Raw genomic sequence first — 20,131 nt, forward strand, 5'->3', positions numbered from 1 at the left:
GGGGGCTACAAAGGGCACTGAAGTCCTTGCCCGCCCCCTTAGTTTGATAGAAAACGTTCTCTTTGTTGAAGCAGAAGAGAGGAAAGAAAGGAAAAAAAGAGAAGGACCTGACGCCAGAGAGGTACTCCCCCCTCCTGCCTCGCTGGCATTCTGAGGGACTTGGAACCACAGGGTGGGGGCAGTTCCCCCCACCCCCCATCCCGCAGCCTCTTTGCTGCAGTGATCCCCTGGCAGCTAATGACGCCTCTGCCTGTGGCATCTTGTCTGTCTTTTAAAGCCGTCCAACCTGCAGTTTTCCCCACCCAGGGACCACCCAAGAACGTGGTCACAGCGCTGTAGATTAGGATTCAGGCTGGTGTGCGTCGTGTAAAGAACATTAACGATTCTGGTTGTCATCTCACCAGATAATGTTCTGTGCATCTGATGAAGCGCCGTGTCATCTGCAAGCCCACGGGGCGTAATATGTTTCTTAGAAAATGATTTCTTTATGCTTTTGCTACAAAAGACTAATAGGGCAGGCCCTCTGGAAATTCTGGCACCGCCTTGCTTTGCTTTGTCCTGAATCCTGCAACATTTTTTAATTTCAGATCATTTACAAATAAGTTCAAAAATGCTGCACTCAGTACAGGTCATGGTGAGACCTTGTGGTTTGCATCCTTCTGCATTATGAACTCTGTTCGTTTCTATACTTTCTTCCGTGGGTCTGCTGAAGAACCTTGCAACATTCCTAGCCACCATCCCAGCGATTGTCAAAGTGTCCTCTGTGGATCACCAGTGTTACACACGCTGCTCCCAGGTTCGGCTTATGGCCACTCACTCACACACTCACAGCCTGTTGAGGCACGCGGGGATCTTGCCAGCCCCCCTTGCTTTCTACCTGGGTTTTCCAGAGAGGTGCGGCTGGAGCAGACACACACACAGCCCTGGTCAACAGCCGGGAAATAATTAGGGATACACACAAATCACTTCCAACCGAACACTGAGGCACAAGAGGTTCTTTGTAATACACGGAGACCCAGTGAATTTGGAGACCCAGTGAATTTAAAGTAACAGCAAAACTTTACTGGTTGCAAGGTACATTTGCTCTTTCTCCTACACACACACACGCGCGCACACACACACACACACACACACACTCATCCACACTTACCCTCATGGGCCCCAAGTCTGGATCCAAAGGTGACTCATGACTCAGCTCAGTCGACTCAGACTACTCAGAGTGGGCTCAGACTACTCAGAGTGGGCTCAGACTACTCAGAGTGGGCGGGCTTTGGGACCCCTTTTTATCCCCAAAAGTCCTTGCTGGGTTGATTTACAAGTTGATGGGATTGGGGTGAGGGCTTCCATGTGCTCAGGCCCAACTTCCTCTTTCTGGTTCAGGTCCTTTGTTTTTTCCTTAACGATTTGCTTCCTTCTTATCTACCTCCCTCATCAAGGGATCTCATAGACAAGGTTCCTGGCTTTTGTCCTCTCTGCTTCATCTTTAGGTTATGGCAGCTTCAGCCTAGTCTCACACCAGCTGGTCTGGAACAGCCCCCCATTCTCCCACCTCTGACAGCCTGCAGCCCCCTTCGGCGGTCTTGGCGACACCAGGGAGGACAGCCTAGTGCCTGGAGAAGGGCAAAATTTGCTCTGGCCTTTAAAAAAAGAGGGGGGAGAAGAGCTGGGAAACTGCTGACTGTCAGCTTGACACTGATATCTAATCCAGCGGGGTGAAACAACTTCAGATTAGATATTAGAAGGAAGTACCTGACAGTAAGAGCTGTGAACTAGTGAGATAGGTGGCCTTCTGAAATGCTACGTTTCCTTTCCCCAGAGATCTTCAAACGGAGACCCATCTGACTGAAAGGCTTTGACAAAACCTGCACTGGGCAGGGAGTTAGGCCAAATGACCTCTGACATACCTTCTAATTCTGTGATTCTACGTGTGAAGGACATATACATGTGTACACGTATACATCTAGGCATTTGAGCATGAAGATCCAGTTGAGAGCATTTAGGTATCAATACAAGTACCAGAAGGGTACCAGAAGGGTACCACCTTAGCCCCCTCTCCCAACTCCATATGGTTAAAGCATTAAAACATTGAAAGACGTAGCCCAGGAAGAGCGAGATAAATCCTGGAAGGGAACAGTGGGCTACCCAGATGGTGCCAATGGGAAAAGTTTGTTTTCTTTGGTAACGGGCCACATTTCCAAAAGGAAGGAATCATGGCAAACCAGTTCTTCCCAGCTGGAGGGCTTTAAATTAATCCTGTGGGGAGGGGGAGCAAGAAAAGAGTAAGTATCCCCATCTTCAAATGGGGAGGGGGGAGGAAGACCTGGGAGACCACAGACTATGTGTTTGACATTTATGCTGGGCGAACTCCTTGAACAGATCATGCTCGTAAACAAGGAGCATGTTTATGAGCATTGGATGGTCACACAATGATTAACGAGGTCCAACACAGCTTTGCTGCAAACAAGATGGAATTTAACAGGGACAAATGTCAAGTTCTGCTTCTGTGTAGGAAAAATGAAACTATATTATAGTTATAACTATATGAAACACTGTATTTGTCATTGATCAGGACCTGGCTTGGCAGTAGCGCGTGTGAAAGGATCTGGGTGTCACCGTTGACCACAAGCTGAATAGAAGCGCAGAGCAGCTGCTGAGGGGAAAAGGCCAAAGTTACACTGGGGTGCATGAACAGGAGCACGGAGTCCCCGTCGTGGGAAGTATACGTTCCACTCTACTCGGCCTTGGTCAGACCCCATTGGGAGAACCGTGGTCACTTCTGCATGCTAAGGACGGGAACAAAGCAAGTTCAAAGAAGGCTACCAAGATAGTAGCGTGGAAACCAAAGGCTATGAGGAACAGTTAAAGAATCTGAGGAAATTTAGCCTCCTCGATACAACGAAGGGGAAACAACCGAGCTATTAATATGAGGGTGCTCTACAGACTAACAAGCCAGGCAGAAGATCACGAGAAAGCCCTCCTGGACCAGATTACAGACCTCCCCTCGGGGAGGAAAGAAGAGGTAAACATTGGAGACCACGGTTATAACACCAACTCAGCAACGACTGCGAGGTTCCCGACATTTCTCGCTGGCCTTGCTGACTGTTCCATTTTCCAGAAGGCTGAACAAGAGGCAAGAGAACTGGCTCTCCTAGTGCTGATCCTAACCAATAGGGAAGAAGTCAAAGCAGCGGTGGGAACTTTGGGAGGACATGGCCGTCTTGGGCTTCAAGATGCTACAGAAGAGAAATGAGAATGCAGTTGTCCACGCGTGCTAAATTTAAAACCAATTGCAACAGCTTTAGAGAAGTACTTGATGGGATCCCACAATCAGAGAGATTCAGGTCTAAGTAGCACAGGAGATTTGGGAACGTCTCAAACATAAGTCCAACTGCACCCTATTCCAGGGTGAATAGAAAAGGGGGAGGGGCAGCTGAAGAGCCTACTGCGGATACAAAGGGAGCCACGGATACAAAGGGAGCCACGAGCTAAAAGGGACACGGATAGAAAATGGAAATCAACGGTAAGGTTTACCAGCAAGTAGTCAATGTCTGCCAACAGAAAATGACGAAGCGCAACAGGAACTTAGGCCTCCAAGGGAAGCTCAGAGCAAGCAAGCATTTTTACATCTATGTCAGGAGAAAAAGGAAGGAGTGAGCCGGGTTCTAGGAAAGGATTACGGGACAGTAAGCGGTGTTGGGGAGAGGGCAGAGCTCCTCCGCCCCTCCTTTGCCTGGCCTCTTCCCCAAAGAGGAGCTGGGTCCGAAGGGGCCTAAGTGGCAACCCAGGCGAAGGAGGGACGGCCAGGGGGCCCCTGGCTCCCACCCGAGAGTCCCGAACGAGCTTCCTGGGGCTGCCTTGGAGCCCCTTCCGGGGATCCTGGAGACACCGCGGAGGACGGGTGTGGCACAGAGGCCTGGAGAAGGCGAGTCTCGCTCTGGCCTTTCGAAGGAGAGACGATCAGGGAGCAACTGGCAAGTGAACCTGGAGCAAGGAATGGGTCGCTTCGGAGGAGCCTGCACGGGCATCGCAGAGTGACCGGACTAGCTTTCCAGGGGCACGCGATGGGCACCGGATACCTTCGCTTCTCATCGGGCAAAGGCTCCCTTGCATCCCGGTTAGAGGAGGGGACACAACGTGGCCCGGACTGGGCTTGTCTTAGGGGAAGATAAAGCCGGCTGAACAACTGGGCCCGAGGCGCGTACATCCAGGGCTCCGTCTCAAGCTGGAGGGAACCGGGCAAGGCGCTGCCGGGCCCCGCGCTGCGAGGGAGCGCTGCGAGGCCTGGCAGGAGGAGGCTGGGAAGGGCGGTCGGAAGCGCTGGGGACATCCAGCCTGGAGAAGAGGGCCGCGGGAGAGGCAACGTTCTCTTCGCCTGCGGAAGGCCGGGCTGCAGAAGCGCAGGCCGAGTTCTCGGGGCTGCTCCACAGGCGAGCCAGGAGCAGCGCGTTTCGGCTGCGAGGAGGCGGATTCGGGCCTGATGCCGGACGACGTGCCCGAGGATGAGCCGGTTGCTCGTGAAACAGGCTTCCTCTCCCGGCTGCAAGCTGGGCTGGGTGCCCGTCTGCCAGGGACACCCGGCGGATTCCCGAAGCGGGCAGGGGCTGGGGCTGGGGCTGGGGCTGGGGCTGGGGCTGGGGCTGGGGCGGCTCGTGAGGCGCGTCCTGGACGGGGGACGGATCCCGAGCGATGCCAGGAAGAGCTGCAGGAGGACCGGGACAGGGCCTCGGACACAGCTGCCAGCTTTGAGTCCCATCTCACACAAGCACCCCAGAAAGAAAACTGAGTGGGAAATACGGCAAAGACTTTCTTGAAATGGTAGTCCGTTGGGCTGGAGGTGTTCTTGCTCCTAGGCCCAGAAATTTCTCCTGAAGAACATTCTTGACAGCAATTTTGCGTTAAGGATTATTGTTATTATGGTACGGAATATTTAAGTTAATTCAGGTAGCAGGTGCATGTTCCATTTTGGATTTAAAATGTTAGTACGGCGTTTCTTTTAAAAAGCTCTGTGAAAATTGGAGGCGTAAGACAGCATATCTGAATGCCGAGAGAATTGTTATTCCCCAAAGCGTGAACTCCTTGCTCTTCAGAATGGAACGTGGGGGGGGGCTCAGCGGGAGGCCCCTGCGGGTTCAGTCTTTTCGCAGAGGCCTCAGGTGGCGGAAGGCTTAAGGGCCTGCTCCAGCAAGGCCAGCGGCCTGCTAAGGCACTCCGGGGCTCCCCTCCATGGAGACTCCTCCGCAGGATTCGGACTTCACAGTAGCAACAGCAGCCCGCCAGAGCCTCTACTCGCCTGGAGCTGCCCCCTCCCCCAATTTCTTTCTGGCTGCGCCAGGGGTATTTGCAGGGCTGAGTGTGGGAACACCCTTCCCGTTGCTTAGGCTCTCTCCACCCTATGGGCCTTCCCGTCCTCCTTGCCCAGCCAGCTGCTGGAGGGGTGAGGTGGTAGGTCTCCGCGGGATGCTTCTGGGCTTGGAGGCTGCAGCTGCCCTGATGTGGGTCTCCTGCTTCCCCTTCAGAACCATTGATTCTCTCTATGAAGAACTGGTGCTCCAGGGCATAATTAAGAAGCCCCAGAAGGTGCAGCTGGCTGAATACTCAGGTCAGTGGCCATCCCCCTCCCTGAACGTCCCCTCCACGTTCTGTTGTGAGCCTCTGCGACCTTTGCAGAACACGTGCAGCCCATAAACGGCTCGCTCTGCAGCTGAGGAGCGTGCGCTTCCTGACGAGCGTTTGGAGGCGCTCACAGGGCAGAGGCTGTGGAACGTGGGAAGTGCTGGCTGCGTCCCCCCGCTTCTCCCCCTTGGTGTGTGGGGGGTCCTGCATGGCTTAGCACATGCGTTTGAGGTCCCATCGGGGCTTTCACAGCTGTCGCTCCCTCCAGTGCTTGAGGACTGGAGTGCCATCTTGGCAGAAAGTTGCGCAACTGCCTGAAGATGCGCGTCCTGTTGCCTGTCCTGGATCTCTGCCTGTTGGGATCCTTCAGAGGCTTAGTTCTGGCATTTAAGGGTGCCTTTGCTTTAGATGTCTCTCTGAGTTGTAAGCTCCCCGAACTTCCACCTTGCCTTGCAACGCGGCGACCGGAGTGCTACAGGGTTGCTTCGTTCGTGGAACGTGTGCTCAGGAGGTCAAGCAGGCTTCATCCGGTTTCCTGGGCCATGGCCCCCTTAGGCCCTCTCTGCCCTATTTGGAGCCAGGGTCTCCCCTGGGTTTAGCTTCGGGTGCCCAGCCTGAGCCCTGCACGTGCATCTTAAAGCACATATGGAGGGCTTTGGCCAGCTGGGTTCATGCAACCCTCTCCTCCTGGGCTGCACGTAATCTACTCTGCTGAACAATCCAAGTTGCGGCTTGCCTATACCGTGGCTTACCCAGCATCCTGCAGCTTAGACTGCTGCAGTGCGCTCTGAATGGGCTGTTGGCCTTCGGAGAGCCCCTGGTGCAAAGGGCGGAGGCTCGGTAGGGAGCACAGCGCCGCTGCCCTGAGGCAGGCCCACCTCAGCCGCCAGAAGGTTCTTGAGGGCCCTGCGTTTCCTCGAAGTACCAGTTAGCACAGCCTCTCCTTGGGCATCGGAGGCCCCACCCAGTAACCTCCTGAAAGCGGTAGAGATAGGCCCTTTTTCTGGAGGGCTTCTCCGAGCGAAGAGCTGGCTTGCTACTCCAAAGGATCCCCTACAGAGCGCTTAACAGTGTTAGTGAATTGTTAGCGTGCTTAGCGTGCCCGTGGTATGGTCTTATAACACACTGTACATGAATGTTTCTGTCCTTTGCTGCTCTCTGGATATTTTAGTCATTATTCTGTAAAGCACCATGACTCTGGACTCGGTGGCACAGAAGTCAGTAATTCGGTTATACCAGTCCATGGGTTGGATCCCCACCATGTGTGAACCCTAAAGCGCCCAGCCCCATTTGAAGCCAGTCTAACAGTCCCTGCAAAGGTGGCCATAAAGTCAGGGTACTGGGGGGGCCTGTGGGCTGCCCAGGCTCCTCTCCATCAGCCCCCCCCCCCATTTAGACTCGGCCTGTCACAGTTCCTGAGGACTGCTGGTGACCGGGAGCTTGCCCCGTCCTCCTCAGGTTGGGTTCCCAGCCAGCGGTCGGGGCCGTGCAGTCGGACCGTTTGGGAGGGCCTGGCAGGTGGCGTCCAGGTGGCCCTTCAGCATCTCCTTTCCTATCAGGGGACTTCTGCTACCTGGGAACCATCTTGCGCCAGCAGGAAATCGAGCCCGCTCCCTCTATGCTGGACGTCCGGCAGAACATTGCCCTGTATGCTATCCTGCCTCTTGGTAAGCCGGCGGCCTCGCGGGGCTTGGGACGGCTGCCTCGTGGCGATCTGGGCAGCCTTGGCTCTGCCCCCCCGACCTCTCTCTCTCCCCGCTCCTGCCCCACCAGGTTCTCAGACAGTGCATGAAAGGGCCCCTCAGGTGAAGTCGGTCCTCCTGGCTGGCCCTGCAGGCACCGGGAAGAAGATGCTGGTCCATGCAGTTTGCACTGAGGCAGGTGCCAACCTTTTTGATCTTTCGCCAGACAACGTGGCTGGCAAGTACCCTGGTAAGAGTGGCCTCCAGATGCTGATCCACGTGGTATTCAAGGTATGGCCATGGCAGTCAGAGTGGCGGGAGGGGAGTTCCGGGCCGCTTGCTGGGAGAAATCAGGGCACCTGGTGAGTGGCCAGAGAGTGGCACCAGGGATGCCCTATCTGCCCCTCACCAAGCCGAAGGGGTGGTGCTCCCCTCCTTTTCTCTCCTGGCGAGTGCTTGAGGTGCTGGCTAAGGAAGAGCAGCGGGCATTGTCCGAATCCTTGGCGGGCCCAGCGGCCTCACCACAGTCCTTTGGCCCTTGGCTCTTTTCCACCCCGTTGCCCAAACGCCCCAAATTCTTGGACAGGGAGCACCCTGGAAGGAGGAACAAATGGTCAGAGGCAGAGCCCAGGTCCACAACTAGGCAGAGCTCCCTCTCCCATCTTGATGGTAAACCCCGGAGAGGGGTTCTCAGTGGGTTTTAAGCTTATGTTCACTTTTGCTTAAAATCCAGGGAGGGAGGGGTGGGTGGGTGGGTGGATGGATGATGAATGGATGGATGGATGGGGTGCCATCATCGCCTCTTGGCAACCACACAGATTTTCTGCAGGTGGGTCCTTCAGGTCTCCCAACGGTGCACCCACAGTCCCTGTGACTGAGTCCCTCCACCTTCTCCTGGCTGCCCCCTTCTCCCCTTCCCTTCCACCCTTCCCAGCACCAGAGCCTCTTCTAGAGGTAGGAGAGCAATATCTGGGGGGCTCCCTCCAGCCGGGTGCCCTGACGCTATCCAAAGCCTCGCCTGTGGCCCACTCAGTGGCACGAAGCCCTGCAGTGCTTTACGATGCCACCGGGAACTTCTAGGTCGTGCAGAATGTCAGACATGAAAACAGAGTGACTTTCCTGAGAAAGGAAAGGAGAGGTGTGTAATTTGGTTCTGAGAATAAGGCAGACGTCGTTTCTTTAGTGCTCAGCTTTCACAGCAATGGGCAGAAAGGTGAGGCAAGGGCAGCTGTGTTAGGAAAGCTACTTGCCCACGCAGAGCGAATCATTTTAAGAAACGCGTAAGCAAAGAATCCAGGTATTCTGCCCCTTGACCTCCTCCCTTAAGCGCTTTTATCCCTTGGGGACCTGTCATTCCAAGTGACCTACAAAAGGCCGGATGGCCACAAAGGGGCCAGCCCCTCCCCAGAGCTGGCTAGGGAGGCCTGGGGGGCATCTGGGCTGCCCCCCAGAGGAGTCTCAGTCGACGAGCTTTGCTTGATTTCCCTGGGACAGTAGCCAAAGGCCGCCTCTGCGGTTTGTGGAAACAGCCCACCCCCCACCCCCAAGGCAGCTGGTTGCAGCCGTCCAGTGAAGCATACCGTTTGGGGCATAAAGGCGCAAGGTGGAGGCCCAGAGGAAGGCTGTGTGCTGAGCCGGCTTGCCTCTGGGGGGGCTGTTCTGAGGGGGAAGGGCACCCTGATTCCTGCCGGTAAAGGGCTCTCCATCCTTGTCAGGATCCCCAAAGGCTCCTGCTTGCTGTGACTTTCCATCCCTGCCTCCCTCCCTAAGTGCAGGTAGCCCGCAATTTGCAGCCATCCGTCATCTGGGTAGGGAATGCGGAAAAGACATTTTACAAGAAGGTCCCCAAAGAAGAGAAGGAGGTGAGTGAGGCGGGGGCGGCCATCTCCCTCTGACTGTCTTTGGCCAGAAGCTGGGGGAGGGCAGTCCTCAGAAATGCCAGTTCACAGCTCCCTGCCAAGTGGAGCATGATGGGCAGAAAGGCGATGGCATAGGGGGCCCTGTGCTGACCAATCCTGGGGGCTTCTGGCCTGGTCGTGATGTGGTGATGGCTGTTTCCTCCCCACAGCTGGAACCCAAACGGCTGAAGAAGGACCTGCCAAAGGCCCTGAAGTTGCTGAAGGCTGAGGACCGTGTGCTGCTGATGGGCGCAACCAGCAAGCCCTACCTGGCTGACATCAAGGGCCTGTGCAAGACCTACGAGAGGGTCCTGCTGATCCCCCAGCCAGATTATGCGTCTCGCTATGGTGAGGGAAAGCGAATGCCCTGAGCGGTCTGGTCTTGCCTGGGGAGGGGGAGGGGAGATGTTGAATGCTGCATGGCGCGAAGAACATTCTTGCCTCCTCCTCCTCCTCCTCCTCCTCCTCCACCACCACCAGAAGCCTTCCCTGGACCAGGCTGTTTTGGGCACTACGGCTTTCCATTTTTGGAGAAGGTTGCCAAGAACATAGTGGGACCCAGTTATGGAGTACCCTAGAAGAAGTGGATTATCTAGACCCTTTCCAGTCTGGACTCAGGCCCAGACACAGGGCGCAAACGACATGGGCAGTTGGTTGGTGGATGGCTATCTTGACCCAGGTGGGGGGAGGAATGCCCCCGTCTGGCCTCATAAGACTTCTCAGTAGCATTTCGTATCATCAACCAGAGTGTCCTTCTGGACCGCCTGCGCAGGTTGGGAGGGACTCTGCTTGTTCCTGAGCAGATGGTCCCACGCAGAGCAGGAGGGCTCAGCCCATCTGTGCTCGCCGGTCAGGGGCTCCAAAACTTGATTCCGTTTGACGTTGACGGAAGGGCTGCTGGGAGATGTCACCCATCAGTTCAGAGTAAGGTACCACCAACATGCTGATAAGATGCAGCCTGGGCAGAGATATTCAGAGATCTTGACCTGATATCTGGAAGCGGCTAGGCCTGGACAGGCCAAACGGGCTGAAGTTGAACCCAAATAAGACAGAACAGCTGCTGCCCCTCCTCTTTGGCTGTAACTCTGGACCGGGTGGCCTTCCTCTGAAGGAGTACATCATTGACTTGGTCCTCCTGGCATTATGGCTACTGCTAGATAAGCAGGGACCTTATCAGCATAAGGGCAGGAGGTCCTGGCAACAGGGATTCACTTATTTATCTCTGCATGACTGGACGACTACTGCGTTCTCTTCTTGGAACTTGTAGAGGAGTACAGAGGTAACCTTGAAGAAAGTGTGTGTCAGCTGTTAGGAAAACATGAACGTATCCTGGGAAGACAGGAGAGGGTGAGGAAGAAACTCAAGGTTGCCCTGCCTTGCCTGTCTGGGATCAGAGGGAGGGGAAGAGAAACTCCGTCAGGCTTTCAATATCTGTTACTGTGCCCAGTAGTTCACGCAGCGTCCATTTTGTGACCTTGGAGAGCTAGCAGGGCTGCCGTCGGTAGAAAGTACAGTGGCCTGCTTGCTGGTGAATAAGAGTTGCCACGGTCACGTAACTTCTGTGCTGAGGACCCTGCACAGGTTGGCCATGCGCTTCTGGGTGCACTGGCTCCACATGAAATCATCTCTTCCCGTGCCTGCTCCCAGCAGTCCCCCATTGCTGGGAGTGAGGGGCAGGAGTCGTAGCCAGCAGTGCAGACTCCACGCTATGGGAAGCCGTCCCTTAGTCAGGTCGGCGCTCCCCCTCATGGTCTTCCAGAAACTTGTAAAAAAACGGCTTTTCCAGAGAACATTTGAAAAATGACGAAGGTGTGCCGTTTTGTTTTAATATAGGACCACCATGGTGTCATTCCCCTTCATTTTAGCAGTCCTTTGTTCAGGGACAGTTTGGGGAGGGGGTACTTTCAGAAATAGGCCTCGCCCGGGGTCAGCCCTTCGAGGGAGGCCAGGGCAGGGCAGAAGGCCAAAATCCTGAGTTTCTCTTTGCCCCGTCAAAGCCAAGGAGGGTCTTTGCGACGTTCTTGTTCAGGCTTCCCCCTCGCTGGGGAGCCTTTCTGTCCTGCAGCAGTTTGCTGGCCCCCTCCCCATTCCCAAGGCCAGGACTACTGTCCTTCACCCCAGCTGTCCCTTGCACCCGCAGTGACGTGGCAGCGGCTGATCCAAAAGCACGGGGGCGTGGTCACCAGCAGCCTGGACCTCAGCGCTCTGGCGAAGGTGTCGGACGGCTACAGCCAAGGCAGCATGGCGCAAGCCGTGAAGTTGGTTCTCAGCGAGCGGCGCCTCCTGCAGCTCCCCAAGAAGCCGCTGTGTGCTGGCGAGCTCCTGCAGACGCTGGCCAGGGCAGACCCCGTCTACCCGGAGGAGCAGGAGCTGCTGAAGGTATACGACTCCCTTCTTCCCTGCCGGGGGTTGCGGCCAAGCCCACCACAGAGGCCCAGACTTTCCCGCAACCCACACAAAGTGGGTTTGCTGATCGCAGTACACTGTACGGTAGCTTGCTTTTGGGGTGGGTGGTAGGAGCCTAGTCCTTCTGGTGTGCAGACCAGAGTTCCTGGCTCATTCAATACGTCTTTCTTTTAATCCTAGTTTAGCACATGGGATGAATTAGCTACCCACTACCGCAAGACCCTGGGCGCTGTGGGCATCTCTTCTGTGGGCACGAGTAGATGGGCACGAGCCGTCCAGTCTGAACTGGATGCTGATTCTTCCTGGGGGAAATGGCTGTGCCTGCCAGGGAGCGTAGGAAGCTCTGCCAGGGCTCCGTCAAGCTTCTTCTCAGGGAGGCCGTTGGCGGATCATGGAGCATTCCTTCGTTGGGACGATTCCTGCGGTGAACCAGTCCTGTTCAGGCCTGTGCTGGCCAGGGAGTCCCGAGCATCAGGACAGTGGGAGGCCAGAGCGGACCAAAGCCCCACGCGGCCCACCTTCCACTCCCCCTGGCCAGCCAGGTGCTCGAACGACTTGGGGAGCAAAGTGGGTACCGCGCACTCACGCATTCAGACAGGTCCTAAGCCAGTGCTGGAAGCAAGTGGCCACAGAGGTGGCCGTTCCCTGTTGCCTGCTGAAAGTCTTGTCCAGGGTGAGTTTCCTGGATGTCTTTCCCAGCCATTTAAGTCAGCCACCATCCTCTTAAATGCTGCCGTGCAGCGAACCCTTGTTTGAAAACATACTTGAAACTCCCACCCGTCAGCTTCCTTGAAAGACAAGGACCGTTGGAAACTGCCCCCGCACTCCCCAGTCGCTGGTGCCAGGACCCTGTCGTCGGTGTGTCTCCTCCTTGGCCCAAACTCACTTCAGGTAGGCAGCCTTCTGAAACTGCAGCAGCCACCCCTTGATACGGGCACCTTCTGCTGCCCCCCCCCCGTGGGGAATTTGCCTTGTCCGCAGCGGCTGGGGGAGACGCTTGCAGGCAGCGGTCCCTTGTCAGTCACCATGAGCTCTGACTCCTTGGCGTACTTGAGAAGTTGGAAGGGGGTCAGCTCTCCAAATGCGCCACCTGATCTCTGCAGTCCTGCTCTGCGCTTCCCGGGGCTCGTTGGGACAGTTTCGAGGGATCCTCCACTGCTCTTTGCCACCCCTTTTCTCTGAATCAAGCTACATAATCAGGGTCACCAGCGAATTGGGCTGCTTCACAGCTCCAACCAGGCCACTGATGGTGTTGAGTAAGTGTCCAGGATCCCACCATTTATCACTACAAGACCTGCTCATTTTTACTCACTTCTAGTTTCCTGCTCCTGATCGCGATGAGCCTCTGCTTTTATCACGATCACCAAGTTGGTTCAAGAGGATTTTGCTGAGGGTTTTTGGAGAAGTCCCAAACATAACGTTGACTACTTCATTCTTAACACATGCTCTAAAAGCTGGAGAAGGCGACCAGATCCTTACTAGCTGTGGTTTGTCAGCAAGAGTTACCCTCCCACTTTAGGAGCGATCAGCAGGTTTCTTTCTTTGTCCATTGACCCCCACTTTTCCCTGGGAGCTCAAGGTTAAAATAGAAACAAGATAAAAATGAACAAAAAGCGAAATGTCAGAAAAACAGCACTTTCCATTAACTGTCAGGTAGGTGTTAGGGCTGAAGGGGGACTTGAATCTGATCTCTCCATCCTAGTCCGGCACCCTAACCACTGCACCATGCTGCCGTCCATCTTTTTTCTTTATTGTAAACTGCCCAGAGTCACTTCCCCGTGAGATGGGCAGTGACTAAACTTGAAATATAAATAGATAAATAAATTTGCTGTGCTAGATAGAGTTGGGGGGAGCTGGGCTCAGCGAGATTTGAAGGGCCACAGGCCCATCTCTTCCGTACGCTTGAGCCTGCACTAAGGCTAACGCAGCAATCACGCTGGGACACTTTATTGATAGACTGAATTGTTGATTGACTTAGAAACTTGTACAGCCGCCCGTCTCGCACAAAAATGACTCTGGGGGCTTCCTTCCTACTTCTGAGCTGCTACTATATTTTTAGCAATTTGCTGCTGAATTCAGAGTTTTATCATTCTCCCTTTTTTCTGCAGCGCTGCACTCTCTAGTGTATTGAAAATATGTACTTTTTAAGGGAACCTGTAGTTGCCTTTACTCTATGCTTTTTAACATGCCGGTAGTTTTTTTTTGGGCTCATTGTCTGCTTTAGGTCCACCTGTATTACACAGTCATTTATAACTTCCAGATTGCTGAAAATTTGACTTTGTCTCCTTACCAGCTTCTTTTTAACAAATCACCTCAGGTGTTTTTAGCCATTTGATGCTGTTTTTCATTTTACTAAGGATAAATATTGTCATTCCTAGAAATTTAACTTTGTGTGACTTGAGTGTTGTGTGTATGTGTATATATGTGTATGCACACACACACACATGCACACATCTTCATTCAATGTTCAGGGCTATGTTGAACTGGATAAAAGAGAGGTCTCAAGAACAATACTCTGCATAAATGCTTCTCTGATGAGAAAAATCATGTATTCATTTATCTATCATATTTATATAGCCGCCCATCTCGCAGGATGTGACTCTGGGTGGCATACCATAAAAACACATGACAACAACTAACAAAATGCTAACAGTTAAAAACCACTCTACAAAAAAGAGCACCCACCGGGATTACAAGGGACAGAGTAGCAGAGTTACTATTATAGGTGTCTCACTAATTCACCGCTTCCTCGAGACCCCCGAGCCCAATGACACAACCACGTGTTAAGGGGCTTCCAGGAGGATGTCGGGGCGGGGCGGGGCTGGCCTCACCTCCGGGGGAATGATGTTCCACAAGCAGGGGGCCACAGCAGAGAAGGCCCATCTCCTGGGACCCGCCACATGCGCGCCCCGGCTGATGGCACGCGCAGCACGCCTTCCCTGCCAGTGGGACAGGCTGGTGTGAGTGGGGAGGGGCGGTTCTTCAGATAGTCCGGCCCCGTCCCACGAAGGGCTTTAAGGGTCACAACCAGCACCTGGAATGGGACCCGGAAGCAAACTGGCAACCGGCGCAGCTCGTGGAGCAGAGGTGTGACGTGCCGTTGCAGAGGCGCAGACAACTGCCCGTGCCGCTGCATTTTGTACCAACTGAAGCTTCCAAGCACTCTCATGCACAGCCCCGTGTAGAGCGTGTTGCAATAGTCTCATCCAGGAGGTGACCGTCCTTGTCAAAGTTCTGTTACGTGGCAGCCAGCGCAGTCCCAAAGCAGACCTTGTACACACTTAAGGCCACTCATGGCTTCGTTCTGGCCTGCTTGGTGCCTGTGTGGCAAACAGAGGGTGGTTCTTTGCATCCCTTCCTCTTTCGCGAGGACAGCACCCCCAGAACCCAGAATTATTAAGCCTAAGCCTGAACTTGGGAGGGCCGATGGTGCTGGAGAAGAACCCCCCCCCCGGCCATGAAAACCGCACACCCCTAGCAGACAGTCTGGCCTTCTGGCCAAGCAAAAGGACTAAATTGGCTCTGAGATCCAAGTATGAGCATTTCTTCCCTTCTTTATGTAAGCCTTGCGTATTGCCAATTATGGCATAGAGTTCCGGGTAGAGTACAATACTCAAATGCACGTTTATTGGGTTGAAATACAATAAACAGTGAAAGATAGTGAAGCCACAGATCCGGTGCCAGGAGTCACAGAGCAGTGTTGTTATGAGATCCGACGTGCCAACTTCAGCAGAAGCGTTTCTGACGCACCTAAGCTGAAATAAACATCGTGCCGGCTCTCTCTCTGCAGTTGGCTGTTTTGCTGGGCCAGGGCCAATAAAATCCAAGTACCGCCCGGAGGGGTCGCAACGCCGTGGGGGAGAAGGTGTCCTTGGCTGCTGCTGTATTCCGGTGCACGCAGAGCCTGACGTTTGACGAGGAACAAACTGACGGGTTTGCTCAAGAACCCAGCGAAGGGCTCTGATGCTTTCAAAAAGGAAAAAAGTGGAACTTGGGAAACGCTACCTAGAACGTTTTCTGAGCCGTTAGCCTGGCCCTTTTTCAGGGTCTCCCTGCTCACGGCCTGCTTCCGCCCTGTCCCCTCTCGGAGGACGCTGAAGGTGGTCACTCTAGCATTCCTTATTTCACCCCAGGCTGGGCGCTGCCAGGCCTCTCCTCTTGAACCAAAGTCAGTGGAAAGAAGGCCACCGGGCAGAATTCCCTTTTGAGGGCGGGGGGGGCGTGCCTTACCATGTTCCCCTGCACAAACCAGGGGTGGCAGCTCCCCCCAGGGCCTGGGCACAAATGGCACCTGGGAGGTTGCCCAGTGGGATGATGGTCCCCTCGGTGTGTCTCTGCAGGAGTGGTATGACAAAACTCCCTTGGGCAGAAGGAAGCTGCAGGCAGAAGAGGAGAAGCTCAAGGCGGCAGAAATGAAGGACAAGAAGCAGAAGTAGAGCCATGCAGCGGCAGCGGCAGCGGCAGCAGCAGCGGCAACACCACGGGCATTCGGGGCAAATAGAGTACATTGGTGTGGAGGAGTGTGTGCGCGTGTGTGACCCTAAGAATGACCCTGGCATAGCTCCAGATGAGGAACCAAGGCCCTCCCCTTGGCACTGGAGCAGCAGTGGCTTTGCTGGGTGGGGAAGGGTGGGTCTTGGACAGTCCAAAACACCCGTGGCCATCCTGAGCCGGGGTACACGGGGAGGCAGAGTCCTGGGAAGAAAAAACTGCAGCTGCTCTCTGCAGGGAAGTCAGGCCTCTGTGGTGACCCCCTCCCAAAGGCCTGCAGTTCCCCCTCGCTGCTCGACTGCAAGCGACAGAAGCTCCTAGCGCTGTTCTGGTTGGGGACTGAAAGCGAGGGCGGGTAGTTCTGTTCATTCAGAAATGGGGGGGGGGGAAGCCTGCTAACTCAGACCAGGGCAAGAGGACTTCTGCCCCTCCTTGTTGCCACAAGTAGCCTTTGCATCGGGTCTGCCTTCCCCCGAGGTCCAGGCTGACGAAGACCCACACTTGGAGCAGGTCCTGAGGTGCTGGTTCAGTGGGGAGGGGGGACAAGGGAAGAGGCAGCAAGGGAAGCAGGGGCACAACAGAGCCTCCCCGCTTCCTGCCAGGAGTGAAGTCTGACTCCCTGGCAGTTCGCTGGATGGGAGGCCTGGCTGGGTTGAGGGGTTTGTGGGGCACGCTTACCCGTGCCAGGCTGTTGTGTGAGCAGGGCCAGGGGCGGGGTGCAAAGATCGTCTGGACTGGCTTTTCAGCGTGACCCGGGTTCATTTGCAGAGGGTGGAAATGATCAGCTGCGCCGGCCTTGAAAGTGACCCTTACTGCTTCTTTACCGGGCCTAGAAACCTTCACTGGGGGCCCTTCCAACTCGGAGTCCCAAGGCCGGCCCCGAAGCAAAGCCCCTTCCCCGTGGGGACACCCAACCTGTTCCATTGGTCCTCCAAGGGTGGAGAACGGGGGCTTTGGAAAGACTCCAGCACTGCCAGGAGCTGCAGTGCCAAAGCGATGCCCTCTACAGCGGCTTAGCCGGGGAGGGGGCTGCTGCGCAGTGAAGATCTGCCAGTGTTCCCTGGCCCACGGGAACCCAGAAGGACCGAAGGACAGCGGGACTTGACCTTCTTGAAACAGGCCTTGGGGTTGTGCTGCCAGTTCCAACCTGGAGCAGCAGGCTTGGCTGTGGAGGGTTTGGGTTCAGCCCCCTGTGCCAGGCAGAAGACTGAGCGGCAGAGCAGTCAACCTTCGGCCTCTGGCCACATTCAGCCAATCCCAGAGGCATCAGGGGAGGCAGAGCGCTCTTCCCGCTGGGCCCCATCCCACCTCCTCACAAGCAAGGGTTCTCAGGGGCCCAGAGCCCTGCCTTCCCTAGTGCTATGCCTGTCCCCCACCCCACCCCTCCCCCCTCCCAAGCACCACGCGGCCCCAGCTCTGCTCTCTGCCAGCAGGGCCTGGTCCTCTATGTTGCAGGCATTTCAAATGTCCTCTTTTTTAACCCTTTTATGCACCGCCTCGGGTTGCTTAACAAGAGAATGGCGGTGGCTCTGCTCCCCGCAGGTGTCGTAACACAGGACGTCTTACAGAAAGCAGCGGGGCTTGGCCTGGCATGCCACGAAGCACCCCACTGCCTAACGTGGGCTGGGGGGCCTGCCTCCCCAGCGGTTCCAGTGGCAGGTTTGAGCAAGCGTTTTGCCCCGGCACGTTCAAAGAGAGCCCGGCACGCTCTCCGATCCCTTCTGCCCGTGGGATGGCATTGTTCCAGAACGGTGCTGCCGAGGAGCACGGCTGGCCCCATGCCTGAGTGCAGCCCCGAGGGCCCCGAAGGAAAGGCAGCAGTGGCCAAGAAAATGTGGGGAGGGGGAAGGGCGGTCTAGCAAATTTCAGTGCTGAAAAGGTGCAGAAAAGGTTTTCTGCTCCAGGAACGGTGAAAAACCAGGTGTGTCAGCCACATTTATAGATCCCATGAAGAGTGTCCTGTGTGGGCACGTGTATGTGATCTTCCCCTGCATTTCAGTCTAGAGGGCTGTTCCTTCCTCTAAAGCCAAGAGATTTGAGGGGGGAAGAGTTCCCCAACGATTTTAATTGGGGAGGGGAAGAATTTTAGAGGCTTCCCTGCCCAATTTATTTTAATCAGTTCAATTTAGACACTGCCTGGCTCCAACAGACTCTGAGTGGCGTAATGCCAAACCACCATCTATTAGCACAAGTGATGAGGGGAGTGAGGACAGGGTCCCTCCCACCCCAGAGCAGCTCTAGTCAGTTTCTCCACTATATGAACACCTCACGCACACCTTCAAGAGAGCTTCCTTTTCTTTTTCAAAGACAGGTAAGCCAGAGTTTATTAGGAACCCACTTCGGGAAGTGCCAGTCAGGCGCTATTGAGGCAGGCACCCCTGCAAAGCCAGCCCCAGCCAGAAGGACCGTGCCTGACAGTGCCCAGTGACCAGAGGACCGTGCCCACGCCACCTCCAATGGCCTACAAAGGCTGGGCAAATCATAGCCCCTGGATGTGTCATCAGCCACCTCATCAAGGAGCGCGCCCCCAGAAAAATTCTGTGGGGAGGTGGGCACAGCACTTCTGCCAAGCTGGAAGGAGGACAGCTGGGTATAAGCTGCCTCCGCGATTGGCTGCAGGTGAGCTGAAGGCAGCGTCCTGCAGCTGGGGAGGCATCCGTGTGTCACCATTAGAGGGACATGGGGGCGAGCCTCTTACGGGGCTTCCAATATCGCTGGATTCATCCCCAAAGCCCGCTGTCTGCAGCCCACCCTCAGCAAGGAGCCCGTCTCCGGGGCAGCCCGTTGCTGAGGCAGGCTGCAGTCGGGCCAAGGTGTTTTGGCACAAAAGCCATGTCTTCCATGCGGGCACCAGCCCTCCCTTGTGAGCAGCCCACTGCGCGGAGCCTCCAGGGGTTGGCAGCTGTGGCCCTGCAGGCAGATCTGCTGCTCGGGGTCTCCGCGGCCGTCGGTATCCCATCCCCAGAGAAGCTGGACACCTGTCTTGTGCAGCTGTTTTCTTCTCGGGGGGCAGGGGGAGCAGTCGGGGTCAGCCAAACGCAGGTCTTCCAGGACATTAATATTCCCACCGAAGCACAGAATTTGGGGCTCCCGAGCTACAGATTTACTGGATGCAGAGTCTCAAGGCTGACCGCGTGTGTGCATACAGAGAGATTGGCAGTGGAGAGATGTCCTAAAATAGCCTCCCCCCGCCCCATAAACACAAGGTGGATTGCCCCGCTGGCTGCGTTCCCCCTTTTGATACCTAGCAGAAAAAGAGGCAGAAGTGGTCCTGGGTGGCTGGGGGGAGGAAAAGGAGAGGGAGGCATCACATGACCCCTCAAGGGACGGTCAGGGGATCCTGGCACTGGGGCAGGATGGTCATGTGGATCAGCCCAGAGCCAGCGGCTTCTATTTCAAGGTCGCCTCCATGTTTCATTTCACCTCAAAGGATCATTATCAGCAGGGTCTTTTTCAAAGGAGGAGACTGGAAGTTTTCAGCCACTCTGCTCTGCCAGTCCTCTCCTGACCTTCCCCAGCAAGAAGCCAGAATCTGATTTTAAAAGGAAATGAGGATGCACAAACTCCAGAATAGCCGGCTCAGCTTGTTCAACAGTTTGTGCATCCTCATTTTCTCTTAAAAGTCATTAAAATGATTTCATAAACCAGACTCTGAAGAAAAAATGCAAAGCAGGGTGGAGAAAGTAAGTCTAAAAAATGAATGCGGGCTGCCCCCCCTTCCTCCCTGTCTTGCACACGTGACCAGGGTCAACCCCAGCTCCCCCCTTTGGGCAGTCCCATCAGACCTAGACTGACACCCCCCGCCCCGCAATCCCATCCCAGCCTCCGCCCACCTCACAGCGGAGCCCGAGCGGGCAGCCCCGAGGAGTCGCCGCCACGGAGCGGCCAGCCGAGGAGCCCCAACGTTCCACCGGACACGCCCCCATTGTCCCAACGCTCCGCCCGCCTCCCGAGGGGCTCCCCAGCCCTGCTGCCCCCCAAAGGGCCCTTTGCCCAACAACAGGAACGCCGCCCGGCTTCCCCAAAGCGGCCAGCCCCCCG

The 20,131-nt window shown here is 55.5% G+C and overlaps 1 protein-coding gene across 1 annotated transcript in view; it reads left to right on the plus strand.

The window, feature by feature from the left end:
• Window positions 1–20,109, plus strand: part of DRC11L (dynein regulatory complex subunit 11 like) — a 34,399-nt gene extending 14,290 nt beyond the window's left edge. Inside the window, exons 13-20 of the mRNA XM_088147690.1 lie at window positions 75–121; window positions 5,517–5,599; window positions 7,173–7,280; window positions 7,387–7,586; window positions 9,071–9,157; window positions 9,364–9,541; window positions 11,334–11,572; window positions 15,940–20,109. Of these exons, the coding sequence (XP_088003816.1) occupies window positions 75–121; window positions 5,517–5,599; window positions 7,173–7,280; window positions 7,387–7,586; window positions 9,071–9,157; window positions 9,364–9,541; window positions 11,334–11,572; window positions 15,940–16,035 (1,038 nt within the window). The 3' untranslated portion in view covers window positions 16,036–20,109. The remainder of the gene's footprint in view (window positions 1–74; window positions 122–5,516; window positions 5,600–7,172; window positions 7,281–7,386; window positions 7,587–9,070; window positions 9,158–9,363; window positions 9,542–11,333; window positions 11,573–15,939) is intronic.
• The last annotated feature ends 22 nt before the right edge of the window (window positions 20,110–20,131 follow it).

Source organism: Python bivittatus, unplaced genomic scaffold (assembly GCF_059951505.1).
Source record: "Python bivittatus isolate LINGU-HERP-01145 unplaced genomic scaffold, Pbiv_v1 ctg000600_np1212, whole genome shotgun sequence".
Lineage (NCBI taxonomy): Eukaryota > Metazoa > Chordata > Lepidosauria > Squamata > Pythonidae > Python > Python bivittatus.